The sequence below is a fragment of the Myotis brandtii genome, unplaced genomic scaffold (assembly GCF_000412655.1).
Source record: "Myotis brandtii unplaced genomic scaffold, ASM41265v1 scaffold350, whole genome shotgun sequence".
Taxonomy (NCBI): Eukaryota; Metazoa; Chordata; class Mammalia; order Chiroptera; family Vespertilionidae; genus Myotis; species Myotis brandtii.
The window spans coordinates 2,536,794-2,563,149 of NW_005363468.1; the positions used below are offsets into that span (position 1 = coordinate 2,536,794).

General features: G+C 40.0%; 1 protein-coding gene across 7 annotated transcripts in view; it reads left to right on the forward strand.

Moving 5' to 3' along the window:
• The window catches only part of TBC1D4 (TBC1 domain family, member 4), a 79,956-nt gene that overhangs the window by 3,815 nt on the left and 49,785 nt on the right, over window positions 1-26,356 (forward strand). For all 7 annotated transcript variants that reach the window (XM_014544087.1, XM_014544088.1, XM_014544089.1 and 4 more), the window contains exons 2-7: window positions 3,644-4,225; window positions 5,886-5,975; window positions 10,849-10,953; window positions 17,295-17,427; window positions 24,082-24,173; window positions 24,444-24,554. In XM_014544087.1, coding sequence (XP_014399573.1) covers window positions 3,689-4,225; window positions 5,886-5,975; window positions 10,849-10,953; window positions 17,295-17,427; window positions 24,082-24,173; window positions 24,444-24,554 — 1,068 coding nt within the window. In that variant the 5' untranslated portion in view covers window positions 3,644-3,688. The remainder of the gene's footprint in view (window positions 1-3,643; window positions 4,226-5,885; window positions 5,976-10,848; window positions 10,954-17,294; window positions 17,428-24,081; window positions 24,174-24,443; window positions 24,555-26,356) is intronic.

Genomic DNA, 26,356 nt, shown 5'->3' on the forward strand with positions numbered 1-26,356 from the left:
GAGAGGGCAGGGTGCGAGCTACTAGTGGTGGAGAGCTACGAGCAGCAGAGGGTGGGGCGAGAGCTACTAGCGGCGATGGGTGGGGCAGCCAGCTGAGACAAGCGGAAGTGAGCTACTCGTGCACAATTCCGTGCGCACTGGGCCTCTAGTAATTTATAATCATTTACCAATTTTGGCCTTCTTCAGGGACCCTTACAGTAAAGTAAGGATCTTGTCTTTTACCCTTAATGAAATGGGGAGCTTGCAGGATTTGCTAGTAACATGACAAATTTAAAAAGGATCCTTTCGATGTTTAAGAGTAGACTGAAGGGGGCAAGGTACACCAGTTAAAAAGTTTATTGCAATAAACTGGGTGAGATGATGAGTGGTACTCCATTGTGTGACTGTACCACATTTTTCTTATCCATTAACTTTTTACTTCAGTATTATTGACACATGATGTTGTATTAGTTTAAGGTATACAGCATAATGATTTGATACATGGATGCACTATGACATGATTCCCATAATAACTCTAGTTAACATCCATCACCTTACATCAGCAATTTCAGCTGGTGTGCTGCAAGAATATTTAGAACATGCAATACCTGACTAGTCAGAGGCACTGACTTCCTTTATCTTAGACTGTCAAATAAAAAAAAAAAATGACAATAGCCAACACAATAGTAGCTGTTCCATGTGAATGCCCTGTCTTGCACCATAAATATATCGGTCATATAACAGAGTTGTATCTTATTGGTCACATAATAAGGTTGCATCTGATTGGCTAATTCTTGGTACCAGAAATTAACCAATGATTTTTAAAAAGTCAGTTTAAAGCAAAAATGGTAGGTAATTACTGTTCTTACATTTTTTTGTAAGTAATTCAAAATTATACCTATTTCTTGTCAGATCAGCAAAATATATAATATATTTTTTGGTGTGCCACAGAATTTTAGTAATTAGTTTATATGTGCCATGAGATGAAAAAGGTGGAAAATCACTGCTTTACATAGTTACAATATTTTTCTTATGATGAAAACTTTTAAGATCTCCTCTCTTAGCAACTTTCAAATATATAGTGTAGTATCATTACCTACTAGAGGCCTGGTGCATGGATTCATGCACTGGTGGGGTCCCTCAGCCTGGCCTGCAGGGATCCAGGGAGGAGCTGCTCCCACTCATCCCAGCCCCCGCTCATCCTGGTCAGCTGAGCGGCACTCCCGCTGTGGGAGCGCACTGACCACCGGGAGCAGCTCCAGCGTTGAGCATCTGCCCCCTGGTGGTGAGTGCGCATCATGGCGACCAGTCGACTGGTAGCTTAGGCTTTTATATTTATAAACTAGAGGCCCGATGCATGAAAATTCGTGCAAGAGTAGGCCTTCCTTATCCCAGCTGCTAGCACTGGCTTCCCTCTGGCACCTGGGACCCAGGCGTCCCTCCTCCAGCTGCCGGCAGGCACCCGTGACCCAGGCTGCTTCCCTCCTCCGGCTGCCCTCAGGCACCAGGGACCCGGGCCGGCTTCCCTGGGGCTCCGGCTTTGTCAGGAAGGACATCTGGATGTCCGGAAGGTCGTTTGGCTGTCTGGTCTAATTACCATATCACACTTTTATTATTATAGATAGTTACCATGCTATATATTACATCCCAGAGCTTATTTATCTTTTAACTGGAAGTTTGTACCTTTGACTACCATTCCCCCCACCGTTGGCTTCTGGCAATCACCAATTTCTTCTGTTTCTATGAGCCCTTTTTGTTTTTGTTCTTGGATTCCACATATAAGTGAGATATATAGTATTTGTCTTTGTCCAATTTACTTTACTTTGCAAAATGCCCTTAAGGTCCATCCATGTTGTCCCAAATGGCAGGATTTCCTTCTTTTTTATGGCTAAATAATATTCCAGTGTGTGTGTGTGTGTGTGTGTGTGTGTGTGTGTGTGTGTGTATTTCACATTTTCTTTATCCATTTATCTGTTAATGGACACTTAGGTTGTTTCCATGTCTTGGCTTTGTGAATAATGTTGCAGTGAATGTGGGAATGCAGATATCTTTTCAAGATAGTGATTTTGGTTCCTTTGTATATATGCCCAGAAGTAGAATTACTGGGTCATAAGGTAGCTCTATTTGTAATAGTTTGAGAAACGTCCATACTGTTTTCCACAGAGGCTGCAGCAATTTACATTCCCATCAACAGTGCACAAGGGTCCCTTTTTTGCATGTCTGCATCAGCACTTGTCATCACTTGTCTTTTTGATTATATCATTTCAACAGGTGTGAGGTGATGTCTCATTGTGGTTTTTTTTTTTTTAATCCTCACCTGAGGATATTTTTTCCATTGCTTTTTTCAGAGAGAGTAGAAGGGAAGGAGGGCGGGGGAGGGGAGAGGTGAAAGAGAGAGAGGGAGAAGAAAAGAGAAACATCAGTGTGTGAGAGACAAATTGACTGGTTGCCTCTCGCATGAGCCCTGACTGAGGGTGGGAGTGGACCTGAAACCCAGGTATGTGCCCTTGACTGGGATCGAATCCAAGACCTTTTGGTGTGCAGGTCAATGCTCTAACCATTTAGCAACACTGGCCAAGGCTCTCATTGTGGTTTTGATTTGCATTTCCCTGATAATTAGGGAGTGTTCACTTGTTGATAAACATTTGTGAGTTTTTTTTTTTCCTGTTTTGGGGTGTTTTGACTAAGGCATCTGTGAATATTCATGTACAAGCTTTTATGTGAACATAAATTTTCAGGGCTTTTGGCTAAATCTCAAGATAGTGATAACAGTGGAATGATTGGATCCTTTGTTAAGTCTGTGTTTAACTCCTAAGAAACTGCTGAACAGTTTTCTAAAGTGGTTGTGCCTTTGTACATTTCCAAATACAATGTATGAAAGTTCCAATTGCTTTACCTCCCAGTGGGCATGCAAGCCATTCTAATAGGTGTGTAATGTTGTCTTACTATGGCTTTAATTTGTATTCTTCCTGATGGCTAATGCTGATGGTGTGTGGATTTTAATTTGTTGATCTGAAAAGTTGAAACTTTGGTTCCTGTTCGCTGAGGCTCATAATAACTTTTATTTATTTATTCATGTATTTTCAATCATTACACTTTTAAAAATTTTATCTTTTCCCCTTAATTTTCATTCCTCACAATCCTATATACTAGTAATAAAAGGCTAATATGCAAATTGTCCCCTTGGGAGTTTGACCCACTGGGAGTTTGACTGCTCACTATGACGTGTGCTGACCACCAGGGGGCGGCCCGGAATGAAGGCAGCCAGGGGAAGGAAAGCCCCAATCAGCCCTGATTGCAGGCCAGGTTTAGGGATCCACCTGTGCACAGATTTTGTGCACCGGGCCTCTAGTAACTTATAAAATTACTCAAAAGGTAGACTATGATTTATTAAAGGTTGATAGTGGCCTATATCATTCATGGTTTTGTTGTTTGGAAAATGAATACATTTAAAAGGAGAATGTATAATATGATATCATTAAATGTCAAATCTTACTTCCAAGTCATGTATGTCTGATAGTGTAATTTAAATTTTACATAGGGTCTGGCTGTTACTTTCTATATTTTATCATTTGGTAGCATTCTGTGTGATAATAACAGGTCTAGGAAACATACATGATCTCTAAAGAGTTGGCTGAAATGAGAATTGTAAATTATCTTTTAGGTTCCCGATGTTATCAGCAGCATAAGGCAGTTGTCTAAAGCTGCCATGAAAGAGGATGCCAAGCCCAGCAAAGACAACGAGGATGCCTTCTACAACTCCCAGAAGTTCGAAGTCCTGTACTGCGGGAAGGTGACCGTGACCCACAAGAAGGCCCCGTCCAGCCTCATCGACGACTGCATCGAGAAGTTCAGCCTGCACGAGCAGCAGCGCCTCCGGGGCCAGGGCGAGCACGGCCCTGACGCCGCCAACCACCGGGCCGTCTTCGAGGTGGAGGGGCCCAGCTCCCCCGCAGACATTCTGTTGGAGGAAGACGATGACATCCCCGACACCCACCCTGCCTTGCCAGCCGTGGCCACCCAGCCTGCGCTGGCCAGCTCTCGAGGTTGCTTCCCAGAGAGGATTTTGGAGGATTCTGTCTTTGATGACCCGCAGGAGTTCCGCTCCCGGTGCAGCAGCGTCACCGGCCTGCAAAGGAAAGTCCCAGAGAACAGCCACAAACCACAGCCACGAAGGCGACACGCCAGCGCGCCCAGCCACGTGCAGCCCTCGGACTCGGAGAAGAACAGAACCATGCTGTTTCAGGTGCTGCCCTGCAGGGGTCTCTGCGGCTCCTCAGCCCTTGCTAGGCAGAAGCACTCATTCTGCAATAATCCAACTTTTATTTCTCCCCTCCTTGGGAAGCAGATAGGGCAGGTGGAGAAAGAAAGGAACGGAGAGCAGGGCTGAGAGACAGGTGTGGACTGTGGATTGTAAGAAATGAGGGAGCAGGGAGAGATGGAGAAAAAAGCAATTAAAGAAAGGAGATTTCTGGACAGCTAGTGGAAGGCGTAAGAACAGAAGATGACTCTTACTATGACCAGCAATTTGCCTTAGGGGGATTCGTAGATAAAAGTTGCTGTTTTTTTAATAACTGTAGAAAGCCAGTTTTTGTTGTTGTTATTGTTTATGGGAGTCCACAGTGACCTTCAGTCACGACTTTTACTTCATTTGGGATCCTGAAGGGACGGTTTTATCTTTACCTTTTTTTCCAATCCTCACCCAAGGATATGTTTATTGATTTTAGAGGGAGGAAGGGAGAGAAGACATAACTCCCCGGTCAGTAGCCATGTGCCCTGACTGGGAATCAAACCCGCAGCCTTTTGTTGTGTGGGTTAATGCTCCAACCAACTAGCCACACAGCCAGGCCCCGAAAGTCAGTTTTCTAGATGATTTAAGGACGTGAATCTGGAGAGTGAGATTAGGCACGGAGGAGAGGAAAAGGAAAAGTCCAGAGGCTTATAGGTGTGTTTTCAGATGAGATTATACACAAAAGAGAAGGTTAAAGAAGCACCAGAGGCCTCATTATCTATTGGATCAGGGATTAAAATAATCTGGTGCATGCTGTATTTATTGTAGGTGTAAAAGATACCGTCTTAATTATAAAAAGTTTTTGAAGTTTTACAGGATATCACTTAAAAGAGCTTAATTTGTTACAAAGCCTTGTAGAGGTTCTTTAATCCTGAGTTTGTAAGGTTAGTTTTCTTAAAAAAAAAAAAAAAAGTGTTGCTGTCCTTTATATCCTGTTATAAAGAACCCAGGAAAAGGAAATTCCACAGCATAACTTGGTAAACAGTCCCTGTGTGTAATATTTCCTTTATCAGAAGTTCATGAGTTCTTTAGTTTTGTTCTTTTAAAAAAGTTAATATCACTCTAAGCGTATTATTAAAGTGTCTATCGTCTTGCCTTTGGTGACGTGTTAACTGTTGACCCTCTTCTTTAGGCTGTCGGATTTATTCTTTTTCTTAGCTAGCCACAGTCCATGATGTTAATTTTTCTGAAGAGATGTTTATTTAAAAAAAAATTTAATTATCTGTCCAATGGCAAATGGTATATCTTTTTGTTGACCATTTGGGAGAAAGTATGATCATAAATTATAATTGAATAATTGGTATTTTTAGAAAGCACAAAGTAAGGAAAGGTTACATTTTTTTTGAAGAGACAATCACTTTTAATCTGAAAACAAAAGGTATCTTGTAAATTAAGACCAACTTAATTGTTATGATTTTTAGATAAAAGAAAGAAGTTTTATGAGGCTGCTGATATTTGGAGTTGAAATATTGGTTGGATTGGATGATGAAGCACATGTGAATATGTATTTCTGGATATAGCATTTGAATCTACATTATTAGTTGAATATTTAATTATAAAGTAGGATGTTAGGCCCTTGAGTGTTGAAATTAATTGGAATGTTTTTATTTTTAAGGTTGGGCGGTTTGAGATCAACCTTATCAGTCCAGACACCAAATCAGTTGTGCTCGAAAAGAATTTTAAAGACATCTCTTCTTGTTCGCAGGTATGTACTGAAGTAGATCATAGCTTTGAGGAAACCAACCAAATCTTGATTCTAAATTAGCCACAAAGTAACTGGGCTTAAACATCTTCAAACTGGGCTATGCTTAAAAAAAATTAAAACATTTTAAGTGGATTTGTCTTAAATTGAGAGTGTTGATGTGTTTGTGTCTATGTCAGTAACAAAAGCCTGCTCCGGTTCCTCAGTGTCAGAATAGTTTGTCCTCATTTTCATCAACCCTTTCTCTTCGTAGCGTCACTTCGTTAAATTCGTCCCACTGTTGGAATTTTTGTGGTGGTGAGTTCTCTTGAAAAATACCTTCACAGATAGTGTTCCTCCAAGTCTTGGTCACTGGGACTTGTGGGTATCACTGAGTCATGTTTGCTCTTTACACCATAGTAGGCAGTAAAAGGAGAACCGGTACTTTCAAATTCTGTTAATGTAAAGCCTAAATTTTGAAAAGAAAATTTTGGTGTATTTTTGTTCTTCTGTTTATTTTAAATTCATAAACTGTGTCTTTGAAACTTGTTTAAATAGTTGATATAGTTAAATGTGTACAAGTCATATTAGACACAAACTAGTATCCTAAATACCATACTGATAATTTAGAATATCTATCCAAAAGTTAGAACTACCTAAATATTTTGTAAACATAGAAAAAAATTGTGAAGATGTTGGAGTAGAGGGAGTATCTAAATCTAAATATGGGCAAGTTAAAAATGCAAGGATGCCTCTGGAATAGAGAAGGATTAACTTCTTTCCTAGCAAGGTGACTTAGATATACCTACAGGGACCTGATTTTGTCAAGATCTCTTCCTATGTTTTAATGTTGAAAAATCAAGACTTTTTAAAATTGATTTTTAGAGAGAGAGGAAGGGAGAGGGAGAGAGAGAGGGAGAGAGAGAGAGAAACATTGATGTGAGAGCAAAACATGGATTTGCTGCCTCCTGCATGCCTCCTACTGGGGATCTAGCCCACAACCCGGGCAAGTGCCCTGACCTGGAATTGAACCAGAAACCTTTCAGTGCACGGGGTGATGCTCAACCAACTGAGCCACACTGGTCAGAGCAAGACTGTCTTTAAAAAAAATTGTTTTTGGAGTTAGCATTACCATAGGTATGATATTAAGACATTTTCCCCTTTGAAAATGATAAGCTTTTGTATATCTTGTTAATTATTCACTTCAGCCTCAGCTAATGCTGTTTCATTTTGTTCTATTATGTGAATACGTAAAATTATGTTGTAAAGGTAAAAATTTTCTACTCTAATAAGAGATAGAAGCAGCATATCTCTATAGGAAGAATATATTCCAAATTTTTAAATTGCCATTTAAAAGACAAAAAATTGAGTAGAAAGATTATTCACTTTAACGGAAAAAGTATTTATTGAGCATTCTCATAATTATCTGTTTACTGGGAGTCCCTGCAAGATCCTAAGCTCTGTGAGGGCAGGTGTTTTATTCTGTGGTGTCTTATACAGAGCATCAGAAGAAGATGTGTTAAGACAGATCTTAACACTTAGGTATTCAGTAAATGTTGAGTGGATATTTCTACATGTAGGGCCTTGTGCCAAGTACTGGGGAGAGAGTGGTGTATAAACTAGTGTAGTTATTGCTCCCCTCCCCCCAGAGCACAAAGGATCATCCTAAAAAGTGCTGCTCACCCCGCAGTCCCCAAGCCTTTCTGTAAGAAAACTGGCAATGCTCATTGAACACCCAAAGGGGAAAAAAAATAGTTAAAAAACAACAGCAAAAAACCCAGCCAAGTCCAATATGTAAAACTGGCAGGTCAAATGTGGTTTTTGCTTTTCCCTTTCTTTTTTAAAAAGCAACCTTTCTGTTCTGACATTCTACACAAAAATATGACAGAAATTTGTGGAAAGGCCTTTGAATGGAATAATTGTCAGGTTAACCCTGAGTGGCTCTGCTCTTATTACTTCTTTCCCCAGAATTGAACTGATATCATGTGGCCACTTCCAGGAATAGGCCTGTTTTTTAACACATGCACACCTACTGAGGTTTCATTCTTTGGAATCAGTAGGACTGTGTCTTTGGCAAGCAAGGGGAACAAGAGAGTGGTTTACTGTACTGGAAATAGTGCCACTGCCTGAAACTCACTGAGCTAATGAGGTCCTATGAATTTCCCCCATTTAGTACTAAGCTAGTAAAGGATATTCTTTAATCACCAATGAGTTGTACCAGATGGAGCTGACTTTCACCTCATGAATTATAGCCTCACTCCTCACTATAGGTCAGAGCAAGACTGTCTTTAAAAAAAATTGTTTTTGGAGTTAGCATTACCATAGGTATGATATTAAGACATTTTCCCCTTTGAAAATGATAAGCTTTTGTATATCTTGTTAATTATTCACTTCAGCCTCAGCTAATGCTGTTTCATTTTGTTCTATTATGTGAATACGTAAAATTATGTTGTAAAGGTAAAAATTTTCTACTCTAATAAGAGATAGAAGCAGCATATCTCTATAGGAAGAATATATTCCAAATTTTTAAATTGCCATTTAAAAGACAAAAAATTGAGTAGAAAGATTATTCACTTTAACGGAAAAAGTATTTATTGAGCATTCTCATAATTATCTGTTTACTGGGAGTCCCTGCAAGATCCTAAGCTCTGTGAGGGCAGGTGTTTTATTCTGTGGTGTCTTATACAGAGCATCAGAAGAAGATGTGTTAAGACAGATCTTAACACTTAGGTATTCAGTAAATGTTGAGTGGATATTTCTACATGTAGGGCCTTGTGCCAAGTACTGGGGAGAGAGTGGTGTATAAACTAGTGTAGTTATTGCTCCCCTCCCCCCAGAGCACAAAGGATCATCCTAAAAAGTGCTGCTCACCCCGCAGTCCCCAAGCCTTTCTGTAAGAAAACTGGCAATGCTCATTGAACACCCAAAGGGGAAAAAAAATAGTTAAAAAACAACAGCAAAAAACCCAGCCAAGTCCAATATGTAAAACTGGCAGGTCAAATGTGGTTTTTGCTTTTCCCTTTCTTTTTTAAAAAGCAACCTTTCTGTTCTGACATTCTACACAAAAATATGACAGAAATTTGTGGAAAGGCCTTTGAATGGAATAATTGTCAGGTTAACCCTGAGTGGCTCTGCTCTTATTACTTCTTTCCCCAGAATTGAACTGATATCATGTGGCCACTTCCAGGAATAGGCCTGTTTTTTAACACATGCACACCTACTGAGGTTTCATTCTTTGGAATCAGTAGGACTGTGTCTTTGGCAAGCAAGGGGAACAAGAGAGTGGTTTACTGTACTGGAAATAGTGCCACTGCCTGAAACTCACTGAGCTAATGAGGTCCTATGAATTTCCCCCATTTAGTACTAAGCTAGTAAAGGATATTCTTTAATCACCAATGAGTTGTACCAGATGGAGCTGACTTTCACCTCATGAATTATAGCCTCACTCCTCACTATAGACTTTTTCCTTTTTATCAGAGTTGATTTCCTTTCACCATATCTATTGGGTAGTTTGAGCTTATTATTATAAGAACTAGAGGCCCAGTGCACAAAATTCATGCGGGGGGCGGGGGGGGTGATGTGGTGTCCCTCAGCCCAGCCTGCACCCTCTGCAATCTGGGACACCTCGGGGGATGTCCGACTGCCGGGTTAGGCCTGTGGGATTGGGCCTAAATTGGCAGTCGGACATCCCTCTCACAATCTGGGACCGCTGGCTCCTAACTGCTCACCTGCCTGCTTGCCTCTAACCGCCTCTGCCTGCTGGCCTGATTGCTCCTAACTGCTTTCCCCTGCCGGCCTGATTGCTCTCTAACTGCTCTCTCCTGCTGGCCTGATTGGCCCCTAACTGCTCTCCCCTGCCTGCCTGATCACCCCTAACCACCTCTGCCTCGGCCCCCGCCACTGTGGCTTTGTCTGGAAGGATGTCCAGGAGACATCCGGTCTAATTAGCATATTACCCTTTTATTAGTATAAATAGTGGTTACCATTTAGCAAACGTGCCAGGAACTATGATAGATATTTCTTAGTTCCAAATCACAAAAATGTTTTGCAATTAGTGCCATTTCCACGCTTTTATAACAAAAACTGGCGCCTCAGAGGTAATTACTAACATCCCAGAGCAATGCCTCATACCTTTAAGTGGTTGAACTAAGATTGAAACTCAAATCTGTCTGACTCCAAACCCCTGACCCTGCACACTTTTTTTTTCTTCTCATTGGGATTTAGGTTGATTGCAGGACAACTTTAAATTTTTGCCTACCTGGCTTTTCAAAATCCCATGCTTGCTATTAAAATAACAAGGTACTGTCTACTAATTGGTATGTATGTATTCAGGCTGACTGAGATTCACAAGTGACTCAGAATTTTTTAGTAAGTGTAGCTGAGTTTATTTAGCTGAGCCTACATTCAGGGAGCACAGTGATTTGTGCATTTGGATAACTGACATCTGCAATAATTTCTTTAATGTATCGTTTTCTAGCGGGTTTAGCTCCTTAAGGTCTATAAGTAGATAAATGTTCTAGTATTTTTAATGCACACTTTAGGGAATTGTATGCCATTTAATTAGAGCATTGTTAGATATGGCTTTTCTGATCCTTAGCCTTTTGGAAACAGGGTTTATGATGAATCACCCATTCACTGAGTAGCAGTTCATCATATTTTCCTTCTGTGGCACTGAGTAAACAGTGTTTGTCTGAAATAAAAAAAAAAAAGAGTTTTTGGTTTCATCCTTTATTTTATGTATCAAAAGGCCACCATATAAATTTGGTGTGACATTATGTTCCCTGTCACAGTGCTGGAAGGAGACTGGTGGAAGTGTGAAAGCATGGAACTAATGTTGATTTTCATAGCGTTGATTAAAAGGACATATTCCCATAAACACCACTTCTTTCCCTGCCAGGGTATAAAGCACGTGGACCACTTTGGCTTTATCTGTCGGGAGTCCCCAGAGCCTGGGCTGAGCCAGTACATCTGTTACGTGTTCCAGTGTGCCAGTGAATCTCTGGTAAGTGGTGTGATTGTTTCTGCCCAGAATTCCGGCTAACGGGAGGCACGTCTCTTATGACCCAAGCCTCACAGAACAGCCATCCGTGGAAAAAAGAAGAGGACGCCTAGAAGTAGGGTTCTGCTCTTTAAAGGAGCACAAGAATAGGGAAAACAGAAATTGCCATGGTAATTGTTAAGCCGAGATACTTTCTTGAGTTTAGCAAATCCAGTCATCTTAACAGGAGTATTTTTTTAAAAGTAGGAAAAGACTAATAATAGAAGAGCTGTTACTTTTTTCATTGCTCATGTAAGAATATATTCCCTTAATTGCTATAACATCTCAGAATACATAATGCTTCAGAGAATGGTTTTGTTTTATTTCATTAGCCCTGTCCTCATTTTGAAAATGCTTCATTCTTTATGGTCTTTAGTCTTCCTTTTCTTTCTTTGGGGTTTGAAAGTCGATTCATGTCTTCAACCCCCTCCACCTTTTATGCGGGCTGTTGGAGTTTGGAAGAAATATGTAAGGTACACTTGGAAATACATCTGAGTGAATAAAAATATATTGATATTTTCCCCTAAAATTTCTTCCTCTTTCTTCTACTTGTGTTATCTTTCCTAACCATTTTAACACAAACCTTTAGATATATCACCATCATTTGAAGAAAGATATTTCCTTAGACATAGAATGATGCTTCCACAAACATTTCTCCCACACACACCTTAGACATACTCAAATGAGCCAGGCAGCATTCTCTTCATTTTCTCGGTGCATGATCCCGGTGTGGCTCTTGCCTTCCATAGTCTCAGCCTGGAGACTGAGTTTGGGAATCATGAGGAAATGGAAGTGCATGGATACCAAGGTGCTTTCTGACTAGTGCCTTCTGGGTCTCAACCTTTTCCTCTGGGGATTGTAGTGTTCTTGCCACTGACCTTATTCGAGAGAGGTCCATATGAGTTTTGTTCTCACTCTAAGTAATTAACCACACCTATGGCAAAGCCAAATGCTGGTATCCAGGTGGCCACTCTGTAATAGTTCAGTTCAGGACTTGAGAGAGAAGTTTGAGGGTTGGTGTTACGTAGATGACAGTTGAAGGCATGGAAGTGGATGAGCACCCTGGGGGAAGTAGGAGAGAGAAAGCCAAAGAGAACCAATGACTCAATACTGGGAAGTGCCCACCAAGTAAGAGGTAGGCAGAAAGATAATGGAGGATAATCTGTCACCCACGCCCACTGCTCCACTGCCCCTGCTCAGCTCACTCGTTACTACTTCCCTTCTCTGTCCCTCTTTTCCACCAAGACCGATTCTTCCACCAGGTTTTGGATCCTTTACTCTCGTCCCTTCCCCAAATCTGTCATATGAGCCATATTTTATTTTGGCAGCTCCATTTATCCAACTTCTCAATTTAGAAACCACAATGCATTTTCTTCACCTTCTATACCCACTGTTCACCAAATTCTATTAACTCAAGATAGAAATATCCCTTATATCCATCTTGCCTCCCTTTCTTCTCTGTCTGCTCCTTGACTCTGGGCATTTATCTTCTTACACTATTGCATTTGTGTTCTAACTAGTCGCCCTGCCACTGGTTTAACCTGTCCCCTAGCCACAGTTTCCTTGCTCACAACATTTCCTCATCAAAAACCAATTTATGCATCCTTAGTAAGGGACAAAATCTAGATTGTCTAGCATGGCAGAGGGTTGCCTCATTCTCCTTCAATCCCCACCCTTTCACGACAACGTCCTCACACCTGCTGTTCTGTCCCCTGAGCTGTTCTCCAGGCCAGACCCCTGAGACAGAAGTGACAATCGGTGTGAGGTTCCTTTTGTTTGGTTTGCTGTTGAATCAGCAAATACTGTGTGCATGTGACTCATGAGATCTAGGATTTAAGTGAGTGTCTGGGGCTCACAGAAGTGCAGTTCAAGTTCAGAGGTCACTGCTGGTTCTCACATAGAGGGAGGAGTCTGCCGTGTCAGACAGCCAGAGCCAGGGCTCACTGCTTTTATGCTGCCTGGTGGGAAAGAGGCCACGTGGGCCTCAAGGGTCTGCCCTGCTGCTAAACGAGGAGATGGTGCCGGCCTTCGTTATCTATGTTTATATTCTCTTTCCTGCTGCTTCATTGGATGTGAAGCAGGCCTGGCCTTGCTCTCCTGTGGCCTGAGCCCACTTCCTCTTCTTTTCTACCATGCACATTTTAGGACCCAGCTTAAATATCACATCCTAGCGAAGCCTTTTCTGATGACTTTTTCAGGAATTGACTTCAGTTACTCTGTCGTCAGGGTGCTTGCTCTACCTTGTGCACTAGCAGGTCACTAGCAGTTCTTACAAATCCCCACACTTATTTATTTGTTCACAACTTCCTACCCCACTAGACTGTGCATGCCACGGGGCTGGGGTTGGCACCATTCGTATTCTTGTTGTATCCCCTCAGTGTTTCTAGGCTATTGGGGGCTTGGGAATAGTATTTTAATGATCAAGAGTGTATTATTCTTAACTTCAAGCAATCATTTTCTTAACTTCAAGCAATCATTTTCTGGGTCATCTTCGATGACTGGATAATCTACATTAAAAGGAAGACTGTGGAAACCTTCTTACTTCCAACCTCTTTTACAAGTTTTGCTTTGCTTGTAGTTTTAGTATATTTGTTTTACCCTCGTGCATATAGAATGGGTTTTGGAAACAGGGATTCAGAGTAGAAAGACGTGCTGCGTCTTTCCACCCTAACAAGCTCCGTGACTAAGGCAACAGACGAGACTGGCTGAGAATGCCTTCCTGGTACATAGAAGCTGGACTAGAATCCCAGTTTGGGCACCATTATTCTGAAGGACAGGCCCATGCTAGAATCTTTGAAACTCTGTTTATTCTAATTTTATCAGAAGGCATCTTAAACAGAACAGCTAGTCATCAGAACTGCAAGCCAGGAGAAAAATATGTAAATTTCCTGCCTAACAGAGGATGGGCCAAGCAGCTGACATATGGAACAAAACACAACAGTCAGTTAAATAGTATAGGTCTGAGCACAGTGTTATGATTGATGTGGCTTGGCAGTTGTGTAAAACAAAATATTGCAAAACCACAGCATGCTGACTTCTCTGAGTACAAAGAATACGCAACTAGCATTTTTTTTTGGTAGCAATTGCTGTGAATCGATAAATAGTATGGTGTTCTGATGGGTGCTGGAGTGTGATACTGGAAGTTTAGATGTTCAGTACTCCTTCCTGTTTAACCAACCCCTGAGGTTTATAGAAAATGTCATTTCTGTTTTCAACAAAATTGGTTTAAAAGGTGTGAAAAGATGAAAGTTACTGTTACTTATAGACAAGGAAAAAGTAAAACCCCACAGACAACAATATCCAGGGAAACTAGAACAATAACAAAAAAAGATCCAGGCTACCAAGACTTAGGTTTAAGTTTTTACAGAGAATTAGACTCCATAATCTTTTGAAGTCCTTACACATTCTGTGATTTTTAAGACTTATTCTAAAATGCTATAAAATACCTAAGTTTGGCATATAAATGTTTATGAACATTGTCTTCATTATGAATTTCACCTAAATATCATAAATTGGCTTTCTTTGTCTCATCTTGTACTTTTCACTGGAAGTTTGCTTTTGCCTGATAATAACAATAAGAATACTTTCTTGCCCTAGCTGGTTTGGCTCACTGGATAGAGCGTTGGCCTGGGGACTGAAGGTCCCAGGTTCGATTTTGGTCAAGGGCATGTACCTTGGTTGCAGGCACATCCCCAGTAGCGGGTGTGCAGGAGGCAGCTGATCGATGCTTCTTTCTCATCGATGTTTCTAACTCTCTATCCCTCTCCCTTCCTCTCTGTAAAAAATCAATAAAATATATTTAAAAAAAGAATACTTTCTTTTTGTTTGCAAATGATTGATTTATTTTTACCCATTCCTATACTTTTAACCTTTTAACACAACCTATGAGTTTTTGTTGTATCTCAACAAAAACAATTAAATTATTCACATTACATTAATTTGAAGTTGCAGTTTCTCTGTTCCTATAGTAGAACTCATAGGCCATATGGAAAAAAAAAGGTGGATTAAAAAAATAAAACATTTAAAATTTTAGAAGTCAAATAAAGTTTTTAGTAATATTTGTAGGCAGGAAGAAATTGGTAACCACATTTCAAACATAATTAAAATGGCCTTTTGATTCATCTGGAAATAGATAAAACATGAAAGTTTAGTATTTCTATTGGAGGGCTTTTACAAAGCAGTATTACTAAATATCAAATAATAACCCTATATGAAAGCTAATCCCAAGATAAATGAGAAACAAAAAAAAATAAATGAACAGTTGCATAAGTAATTGAAATTGCATTTTAATACATAACAAGGCAATGAAATCAAAATGTGAAGGCATTAAATGTAGTGATTTCATTTTCAAGAACTAGAAATCTTTATTTTTAATTACAGCATAAAAGAACATATTTTATGGATACTTCATTTTAATTCATAGAGTGATATAAAATTATTCATAAGCCTTTTCAGAGGTTGGTGATATAGTAAAACATAACTGAATAGTGACTGGCTACTTAGTATTTGAGCTCTCCTTTTAGTAATATTAGGAGAATAAGGTTTCTTTTTATTCTAAGTTCCGCATACACTCAAATGCAGAAGTAGATTGAATCCTTTAAATATTAGATTATTCTTCAATCAGGCCATAGGGGAAGGGGAAAAAGAGTCTTAAAAAAAACAAACCCCAAACAGTTTACAAGCATGGTGCATGGTTTTGAGTATCAAAGGTAGTTCTGATGAGCCCTTTGTACTCCATAGCCCCCCATGCAGAGCCCAGACTTTGACCACAGTTGGGAAAACCACACCTAACATCAATGTTTGTCTCCCAGAGAAGGCGACATGGCCTGAGGTTGGCTTGACAAGGCTTGAGAACGAGCTGTTAGTTGACCTGAAGGAAGCGACCAGGAAACTAGAATGCTAGGCTCACACTTATTGACTGAATCACTGGAAGAGCAAGGAAGAAAGTAGCTGGCAGTTTTTAAGCTGCTGGCCCAGTGGTGAGACCAGCTGTGAGACAACATGATATCAGAACTTCTTAGTGTCACCAATCAGAAGCAAGATGATAATAAATTAGAAGCCAAGAGATAAGATGAGCAACCTTTATAGTCTTCCCCAACATTGTTTAAATGGAATTCATTTACCCCAGAACTTTGCTTGAATATATTTCGTTTCTACACTAAAAATGACCCAGAAGTGTTATTGGTGGAAGTGGGGGATCTCCTTCCCCATTGGGTGCTGGGGGTCAGGTCCTTATGATATCTCGAGAAAAAAGAATTTTCTGAGACTCTCACGGGAGGATGAGATGTGGTAGGAAGTTTCATTTTCGTGGAATTACATCCCTGCCTTTGCAAAGCCCCATTCCCCTTAATCCAGTCCTGGGAGATGTGCAGCTGGGGATTCAGTAGAGGAGAAGCAAAGGCAGTGTCCAAAGTTTCCTTTCCCTGGCGAAGTTGGATCCAGTTTAGCATTAGGCTAGTTGCAGTCCATTAGTCCATTGTGTGGGGTCCATATGGCTGTGGGCCATGTGGGCGAATGCAGGGAAGCCAAGAGAGTGTGTCCCCTGCAACAGGAGGGCCACCCGGAGCCAAGAGAGCAAGAGTGACCTTCTTTGTTTAGGGGATTAGATATCTCAAATCTTCCCACACTTGCAGTCGCCACGGCGACTCTGGCCAATGACCTGTTTCCAGGTGTGATCGACAGAGGTCACCCAGACTTTACTGGGCAGGTGTCTATCAAAAAAAAACCCCCAGTGATCTGTGGGGAACAAACAGGTAGCCCCCTGGGGAGTGTTTAACTGTGGCTTTCTGGCAAAGCTGCACAAATGGCATGCCTATATTTGGTCTTTCCTTTTGCTCCTTTCCAGTTATTCATAACTAGGTTCATTACAATGGTATCAGAAGGACACAGTAAGTAGGATACCTGTTAACACAAGTGAATAGTAAACCTATTTTGTTGCTCCCTATATATTGCAGGTGAAACTTCCAAAGAGACCTTTGCCTGAGTAACGACTTAAACAGAGACCTGATTGACTATCAAACTGTCTGTGCTAGCATAACACTTAGTGGGATTCAAAAATAGCATTCCAGTAACAGACCAATCTTATGTTACACACATTAAAATGGTCTAATTTTATCCAGCTTTCAATTATATGTATAATGGAAGGTCTGACTTCGAGACAATATTTTCTAAGAGTTCTGTAGTCATCAAAATTCTATGATTTATTATTTAGTCAGCATCAATAAAGTCTCACATTGCTGTTGGGGTTGTGATGTGTTACCGTGAACGCAGACTTTTATAGACCTGAGCTTTGTTTCTTCCTGTAGGTGGATGAGGTAATGCTGACTCTGAAACAGGCTTTCAGCACGGCGGCCGCCCTCCAGAGTGCCAAGACCCAGATCAAGCTGTGCGAGGCCTGCCCCATGCACTCTTTGCATAAGCTCTGTGAAAGGATTGAAGGTACGGTATAGCTTGGCCTTTGCAAACGAGAAGTTTGCCTTGGCATTTGGGAAGTGAGAAAGCTGGTACTGTCATCAAAAGCTTCTTTGTTTTGAGGTAAAACAAGGACCCAAAGGATCATTTCTCATGTCCAGTCAAATTTGTGTTGTCAGTCTCTCTTAGGTGCTTGGCTTCCTCCCCTTTCTTTCTCTCGTTTTTTATTTTTAACTTTTTTTCTTTTTTTTTTCTGAGGATAGACTCAAGGAAGGAACTTGTATTTCCCACAGTTCTTAAGATGTGCTATGTACAGAGTGGGATCTGACCAAATATTTGTTGAATGAATGAAGAGAGGCAAAACCATCTCAGAATATTGTCTATTTAAGTCTTCCCTTTTCCAAATCCTTTTACTTGATGAGGTAGGCCTTCTCCTACAAGTTTAAGACGGGGATGAAATTGTGTGGCTTTGAGGGACATTTAAACACGACAGAGATAGTAGTGATATCCTAAAGCAGGTTTAAAAAAATGTTCTGAGGAGGGGAAGGGGCATGATTCACCTTCCTTTCTTCTTATGTCTTACTAACAAAACAGTCTTGAACAATACCGCATAGGAGAAGAAACACAATTTAATGAACACTTGTTATCCATCTCCTATGCACCAGGCACTGTGCTAGGCACTGGGGATTCAGAAGTAATTGAGATGAGGATGGTGCCTCTAGAAAGCTTGCAGGTTAGAGTGCAAGACAGGCATGTGAACCAGTAAATATAATTCAGCGTGATAAGTGTTACAATAGATGGGGAGAGTGCAAACTCCAGAACCGCGCAGAGAACGGTCTAGTCATTGTAAGTGCAGATTGTGGTTTCCCCTCAGTAGGCAGCAGAATCATGGGCACATGGCAGAATCGATGATGGCCAGTGGTTTATTGAATATCCATTCAACTGTGTGATCAAGGACTATTTAAATGTAATATTCAGATTTTAAAACTTGTAAGAGTGCCGAAACCGGTTTGGCTCAGTGGATGGAGCATCGGCCTGTGGACTGGGGGGCCCCGGGTTCGATTCCGGTCAGGGGCATGTGCCTGGGTTGCGGGCACATCCCCAGTGGGAGGTGTGCAGGAGGCAGCTGATCGATGTTTCTCTCTCATCGATGTTTCTGACTCTCTGTCTCTCTCCCTTCCTCTCTGTGGAAAATCAATAAAATATATAAAAAAAAAACTTGTAAGAGTAATTTTATAGAATACACATTATTTTCAAACATATATTTAACTTTTCAGACAGGGACATTTTTTTTTGGTGTATGGTAAAGGGAACATTATAAATCTGTGGAGGAAAGGCTGAATTACTCAAGATATGGTGGGTGTTGGGTCAGTTTGCTATCCAAAGAGAGAAAGATTCCTTCTCCTTATTTTACTGAATTTCACAGTAGATGGATTAAAGTCCTTGGTGTGTAAACAAACAAAATATTAAAATCATTAAAAGAAAATAAGACCATTGTTATGTCCTTACACAAAGAAGCCTTTAAGACGCAAAAATGGAAAAACTATTAAAAGAAGACATTGACAGATTTGAGTTTATAAAAATTTAAAATTTTTACCTAACAACAACTGTTTATTTGGAAGTTAAATGCTAAGCAACAAATGAGGAAGTAGCAGGTTGGTATACAGAATTTGTAAGAACTCTTATTATCTATAAGAAAAAGATAAAACCATCAGTAGGAAATTATGCAAATCAATTAAAAGACACCCCTTTGAAAAGGAAATTAAAAGGTTTAATAATAAAAATGAGAAGATGCTCAATCTTACTACAGGTCAGAGACATGAAAATGAAAACAATAAGCGACTCATCAGATTAACTGTTGGTGAAATTGTAGGGATAATGGTACATTTATGTGATATTAATGGGAGTGCAAAGTAGAATAGACATTTTGGGAGGCAATTAATAGAAACTCACTAACCTAAAATTAACCCTGTTAACAAGCAGTTCCATGTCGTAATAAAAGAAACTCTCATATAGGTTCAGAAGGGGATGTTTTTATTTTCAAGGTTGTATTATCTGTAAAGAATGGAAAATTGGGAACAACCTATATGTGCATCAATAATGTAATTGAAGTGTGTTCGTATAATGGAGCAATGAATGGGAATGAATTTTAACTGTTTATCATCTCGGATACATCTTAAAATTATATTATTGAGTGAAAAAATAGTTTGCTGAATAACGCCTACATGTTGATGCTATCTCTGGAAAAATAAAATGATACCTTGTATTTCGTTAACATGAAAAGAAATTTGGTATTTATTTATTTATTTATTATTTATTTATTTAAAATGTTCATATCTTTAATGACCACATATAATCCTTACAGAGCAAACAATAACAGTACAGATCTCCGTTTTATATTTTTAAAATACATTTTATTGATTTCAGAGAGAAGAAGGGAGGAGAGAGAGAAACATCAATCATGAGAGAGAATCATCCATCGGCTGCCTCCTGTACCCCCCATAATGGGGATCAAGCCTGCAATCCAGACATGTGCCCCGATGGGGAATCAAACAGTGACCTCCTGATTCATAGGTTGATGCCCAACCACTGAGCCACATTGGCCGGGTACAAAAAATTGGTCTATTTTTAGACTTACATAGAAGTTTCAGGGTGTTTCCAAATATTCTACCCCCATTCTCCCTCCCCCTGCCAATTGTTAACATCTTCTATAGCCCAGTGCAGTGATCAGAACAGGATATTAACATTAGTACAATAGTATTATCCAAACGAAACACTTCATTTGATCTTCACCATTTTTTTTCACTCATGTCCTTTCTTGTTGTTCTAGGATTTCAGTCAGGATCCTACATTGTATGCAGTTGTTATTTCACCCTGGACACCTAGTCTACAACTCTTCCTCAGTCTTGCTTTGTCTTTTATGACTTTGACATCCCCAATGAGTGTTGCTCAGTTATTTTGCTGAATGCCCTTCATTTTGGCCTGTTGATGTCTTCTCACATTTGGACTGAGGTCCCTTCTCCCTGACCAGAGCACAACAGAGTGGTGCTTGCATCCTTCTTAGCGCATCATATCATGATGTTCACAGGTTTCATTACTGGTCAGATTAACCTCATCACTGGTCAGGGTGGTCTCAGGAATTTTCCACTACAAAAGTACTGTTGTTCCTCACGGACTTAACAAATATTTTAGGGAAGACAGTTGAATCTACACAAATCTCTTTTCTCTCATGCCTTTGCCCACTGATTCTATAAAAGGCAAATTTAGCTCTACTAATAATGTTCTGATATTTTTAAAATGTAGGACTTATATTATTTGGGTTAGTGAAATATAAAGCACATATATATTTACTGACAGTGAATATGCCCCAAATGTTAATAGAATAAAGATGAGTAATATTTTCCTCTGTGAGTTTTTAGTTTTCAAACCTCACACTATAAAAATAAGTTATGTATCTGTAGACAAAGCTAAACACTTAGGAATAAACAAGTGCCTTTGTATTTCTTTTTTTAAAAGCTACATTGTAGTGCATTTTAAAATATATTTTCTATTACAGAAAAGAAGTTTTTAAACCTTCCCACAAGTAGATAGTCTGTCAGAAGCTCACTGTAACATGACAGGGCACGATAGCAGGTGGGAAGGACTCTCTTTATATGTGCATAGGACTGGCCCTTTAGTTTGGTGGCACCTGAAGTGTTTATAGTTTTAAAGACCTTTCTAAAGAAAAAGCATACAAATTATGAATCCAGAACTAGCAGGACCCTTCCTAAAATCTTGAAGGGACTCTGAAACTTAAGCTTCCCTATCTTCCAGGTATGCATGTATCTGAAGGGAGCAAAGGCAGGGTCTGTGCTGACTGGCGAGTGTCATGCAGGCTGTTTTTCGAAGGCCTTGGATAACACCTTCTGACCTGATTTTTTTTTTACTCTTTTGACATCAGGCAAAGAGAGCATAAGATTGAGCCATGCTGTCATAGTAAGAATAAAAGTAATAACAATAGGAGTCACTGTGTCTAGGCACTGTTGTGTTTTGCTTATATTAGTCCACGTAATTCACACAGAAATCCCAAAACACAGATACTGTTTTTTAATTCTCATTTTACTCATGAGGAAACTGAGGCACCAAGATAGTGTGTGGGTAATAGCTACCATACCCATAATGCTTGGGCGGGGCAGAACCAGGATTTTAACTTGTTCGGTCTGTTTCCAAAGCAACCCACTGCCTTCTATCCGAAGGCAGGATTTTCGGGGCCACGTTGTCTGGAAGTCTGGGCCTCGGTATGTTTCCCAAACAGTTATTTTCATTTAAGTAAGATGACAGCATGAATTCTAAACGTTGTATACTTTATGCTTAGGTACAAAGTGTGAAGCTGGAGAAAGGACCACATTTAGATTCAACACAAATGAATAGGAATAGAAATTTAGTGAGGAAGGTATTTGGAAGGAGTATGTAGATATTATTCCATATCACTTACTGAGGATTACAGTATCCTGTCAGTATGTTTGGCTGCATGAACGAGTTCTATTTTCATTGAAAAAAAGAAAGTAGATACTATGCTGATGTGACCTGAAGTGAGTCTCGCCGTTTAGACCCGGAGGGAGGAACAGGGCCAGCCTTGCCTGGGGACCAAAGTGAGTCTGGGAGGCAGTGTCTGAGGGGGAACTCTAGCTGCTAAGGCCCAAACCTCCGAATGTGAAACTAAAGTGAGGGTGAGCATCATGCAGATGGGGCTATTCTCCTCAATCTTGTTTTCCTGCACTGAAATTCACAAGGGACGAATACTAGTAATATACTTGCCTCTCAGTATCAGTAGCTCACTAATCGGTTATGCCAAAATGGGGAGAAGAAGGAAGTCAAATCAGATTTGCCTTGATGAGGTGGAGGGGATATGTATACAGTGGGGCCTTGACTTACTAGTGTCCCGACTAACGAGTTTTTTGAGATACCAGCTGTCTCTCGGCCGATTTTTGCATTGAGTTGACAGAGTAATTTGAGTTAACGAGCTCCTTAATGAGCTCGGTCTCAGAACGAATTAAACTCGTAAGTCAAGGCCCCACTGTACTTTGAAAATACATGCCAGCTGCTTCCAATTTCTCTACTGAAATAAAGGTCCAAATAAATGTCTGGAGCTATGGATTTAGTCACGTAATTCAAATAACTGCCCTCTTTACTTCTCCCCTTTGTAATCTTTTATCCTCCCAGGCATGTTAATAAGACACTGAAGTAGTAAACAACTTAAAATAAAACAAAAACAATCATGTGAGTCAGTTTCTGCATATATTGCCTAAGGAACCTCTTAACTTTGCCAGCCAATAAGCTATAGGATAGTGGGTATCATCCCATATCACAGTGAGCTTTAGCGCCGCTGTTTCAGTGTGCAAGCACAGAAGTTTTCACAGAATTTTGTTGGAACTGCACAAAGAAAGATGGAGCTGAGGATTTCAGAAGCCTTTCTCCTTTCTGATGCGCAGTATAGACATGCAAGTGGGTTAGAACAGGTTTAGTGGTGGCCCTGTGCACATTCCGACAACCATCAAACGAATTCTAGTTCTTTTACAACAAAACATATTTTGATGTGATTCTCTCAGTGATGTTAAAGTGCCAGATTACTTCTAAGGTTCACTAAATATTATATATAGCTAGGTATCCCCTTTCTAATCAAAATATAATAGCAAGCAGTATTATAAGTGGCACCGAACTATGTTTAGAAGCTCCTTAAAAAGAGATGGTCATTTGAATCATTGTAAATATGAATTACATTTTCTCTTTTTAAAACAATTACAAAAAATGTTTTTATGGGGAAAAAATTTTTGCCCAAGGATTTAATATAAGTTATGTGTAACAGTGTGATAGATAAATATATAACATGATATAAAGAAGCAAACACTTTCTTGGTAAAATAGTATTAAAAATGTCACATAAGTATTAATGTTGTTATTGAAGTTTTATTACCACAGAACAAGACCTGTGTGATGGGGGAAGTGTGCCTGTCTAAGCTGTAGCTCTACCTTTTAACATTATCAGTTTTTCTTTATTTTTTAAAAGTCAGGTTTTCTTCTTAGAGATTTTGGCCAAGGCTTGTGTTTAGCTTTGATTTCCATGTCAGGAACTAGGATAATGTTAATTCACCACAAGTTCCTGTGGTGGCTAGTTAGATTGTTAGTATATTCAATGGTATCTGGTTAAGCGGTTGATGTATCATTTAGAATTTTTTTGTTAATAAATCTGACTTCAGGGTCACTGGTGGGGCCAGTGATTTTGGTGATGAGGTTTTCTATCATGTCCTCTTTTTTAAGAAAAATATTTTCATTGATTTCAGAGGAGAAGAGAGAGAGAGAGATAGAAACATCAATGATGAGAGAGAATCATTGATTGGTTGCCTCCTGCACGCCCCCTACTGGGGATCGAGCCCACAACCCCGGGCATGTGCCCTTGACCGGAATCGAACCTGGGACCCTTCGCCTGCAGGCTGACACCCTATCCACTGAGCCCAACCGGCTAGGGCTCCTTCATGTCCTCTTGATTTCACTGTAGTGGTCCAAGGTTTGTTGTAGGCAGGGATACATCTCCTTGAGAAGATGTAACCTCGGAGCCTGTTGACGAGGGGATAAGCTGTGCTACATGATACACATTCTGATTTCTGCAGCTGCACTCAGTGCTGATCCCCATCATTTCCCTTAGGTCTCTACCCCCCAAGAGCCAAGCTGGTGATTCAGAGGCATCTCTCATCCCTGACAGATAATGAGCAAGCGGACATCTTTGAACGAGTCCAGGTAACCTTGCTTATAATCCTCACAAATAAGATATAAGGAATGAGAATTGGATCCTGTTTTTCTGAGTTCTTTTTCTTATTTCCGTATCTGAAGTTAAAGGTTGTACCATTGGGTAGTAACTAGAATGCCACTGGTACTTGTGCTTCTAAGAGCAGCGAAATGCTGAGCTTTATTAGGCTTGTCTGCCAGACAGATAGAACCAAGTGGGAATAAAATTAAACGAGTGAAGTCGTGTTGCCATAGTGTGCTCTTGGTTTGTCTGTTCAACAGAAAATGAAGCCAGTCAGCGACCAGGAGGAAAATGAACTTGTGATTTTGCACCTGAGGCAGCTGTGTGAAGCCAAGCAGAAGACACACATTCATATCGGGGAAGGCCCGTCGGTAAGGAGAGGGTTCTTTCCTGACCTTGTTTTGTTTATATATTTACCACAGAAAATGGGAAAGGAGTTTCCTTCCTTTGCATTCTACCTTTAGGGCTCAAGTCCTATCAGATTTATTTCTCAGCATTTTAGGAGTTTCTTAGGAAATTCAAACGGACATTGGCACATTGAGATAAAATAATAATGGTTTGTCAATGTAAAAGCATTTGTGAGTTTTTTTGGTGTAAAATCATTAATAACATTTCATGATTTAGGGTGAACATGAATTTTCAGTTACATTAATCCATTATTTTATTTTAAATTTATGGGAACATGTTGGGGAGGAAGAAACTTTCCTCCACCCTTCTAGGCTTTTTTTTTTTTTTTTTTTTTTTTTTTTTTTTTTTTTTTTTTTTGCTGCTCTAATAATCAAATAGACATGAGACAGATGAATAAGATAAAATGACCCAATTTAATTACACACTTGTGTACGGGAACCCCACATACTTGAGAGTCAGAGATCCCATATACGAGAGAGGTTGAGTTTCAGAGACAGAAAGGGAAATGAGGACTGTGACATTCTGAGGTAAGGGTGCCTTGGGCTTCTTAGGGGAGGATAGTCATTGTTGGATGATAAGAAGAGCAGATGTTCAGTAATTAGGAGTTTGCCCTGCCCTATAGATAGATCATAAATTATTTCTTTTAAAAAATATTTTTATGGATTTCTGAAAAGAAGGGAGAGGGAGAGAGAGATAGAAACATCACTGATGAGAGAGAATTATTGATCAGCTGCCTCTTGCATGCCTCCCACTGGGGATCGAGTCTGCAACCTGGGCTTGTGCCTTGGCCAGGAATCCTGGTTCACAGGCCTACACTCAACCACTGAGCCACACCAGCCAGGCAGTCATAAATTATTTCTGGTGATAACTTCTATTATGGGCAATGCCCCTAATTTAAAATCTTTATGGGAGAGGCAAGTTTCTTGTCAGTCCACAAGGTCTTGATTGGTAAATAGCAATCACCCAAAGAATCAGTAATATCATGGAGACAGCTATTCTAGCTGCAAACTAATGAATGCTCTTTTTGTGCACATGGTTTAGAATGTGTTTCCAGTTGCATATAAAGCAAGACCACCACCAATAGCATGTAAAGAGCTGATGACATATTTACTTCTTAATAACACTAATTCAGGTTATGTCTTTATTTCACTTTATTCAGAGCAAATCACATATCACTTTTTTCCCCTTTATTGATTAAGGTATTACATATGTGTCCTTATCCGCCCCCCCCCCCCATGTCCTCACCCACCTGGTGTCTGTGTCCATTGGTTAGGCTTATATGCATGCATACAAGTCCTTTGGTTGATCTCTCTCCCTTACCCCGCCCCTCCCCTCCCTTCCCTCTGAGGTTTGACGGTCTGATCAATGTGATACAAATCACATATCACTTTATTAGTGATTCCTTAACTTATTCATTGAACAGGCTCTTCCAGAGAACCTTCTATGAGCCAACCTGAGTGATAATGTTGAACAAAACTGTGATGAATAAATGATGTTCCCTCTAGAGAAGGGCTCAAATATGCCAAAGGGGATTGCAAACAGATGGACACACATAATAGAGGCAACAAAATAGCTTTTTAAAAGGATGTACAGTGAGCACAAAAGTAGCTACACCTTTGCTCTGGAGCTGGAGTAGAGTAGGGTAGAAGGAAGACTTAAAGAATTCAAGAAGATTTTCTTTGGCGGGGGAAGGGGGTAGCTGGAGTTTTAAGGGAGATAAAGTTTGCTAATCAGGAAGTTGAGGAAGTATGTTTTAAGAAAGGGA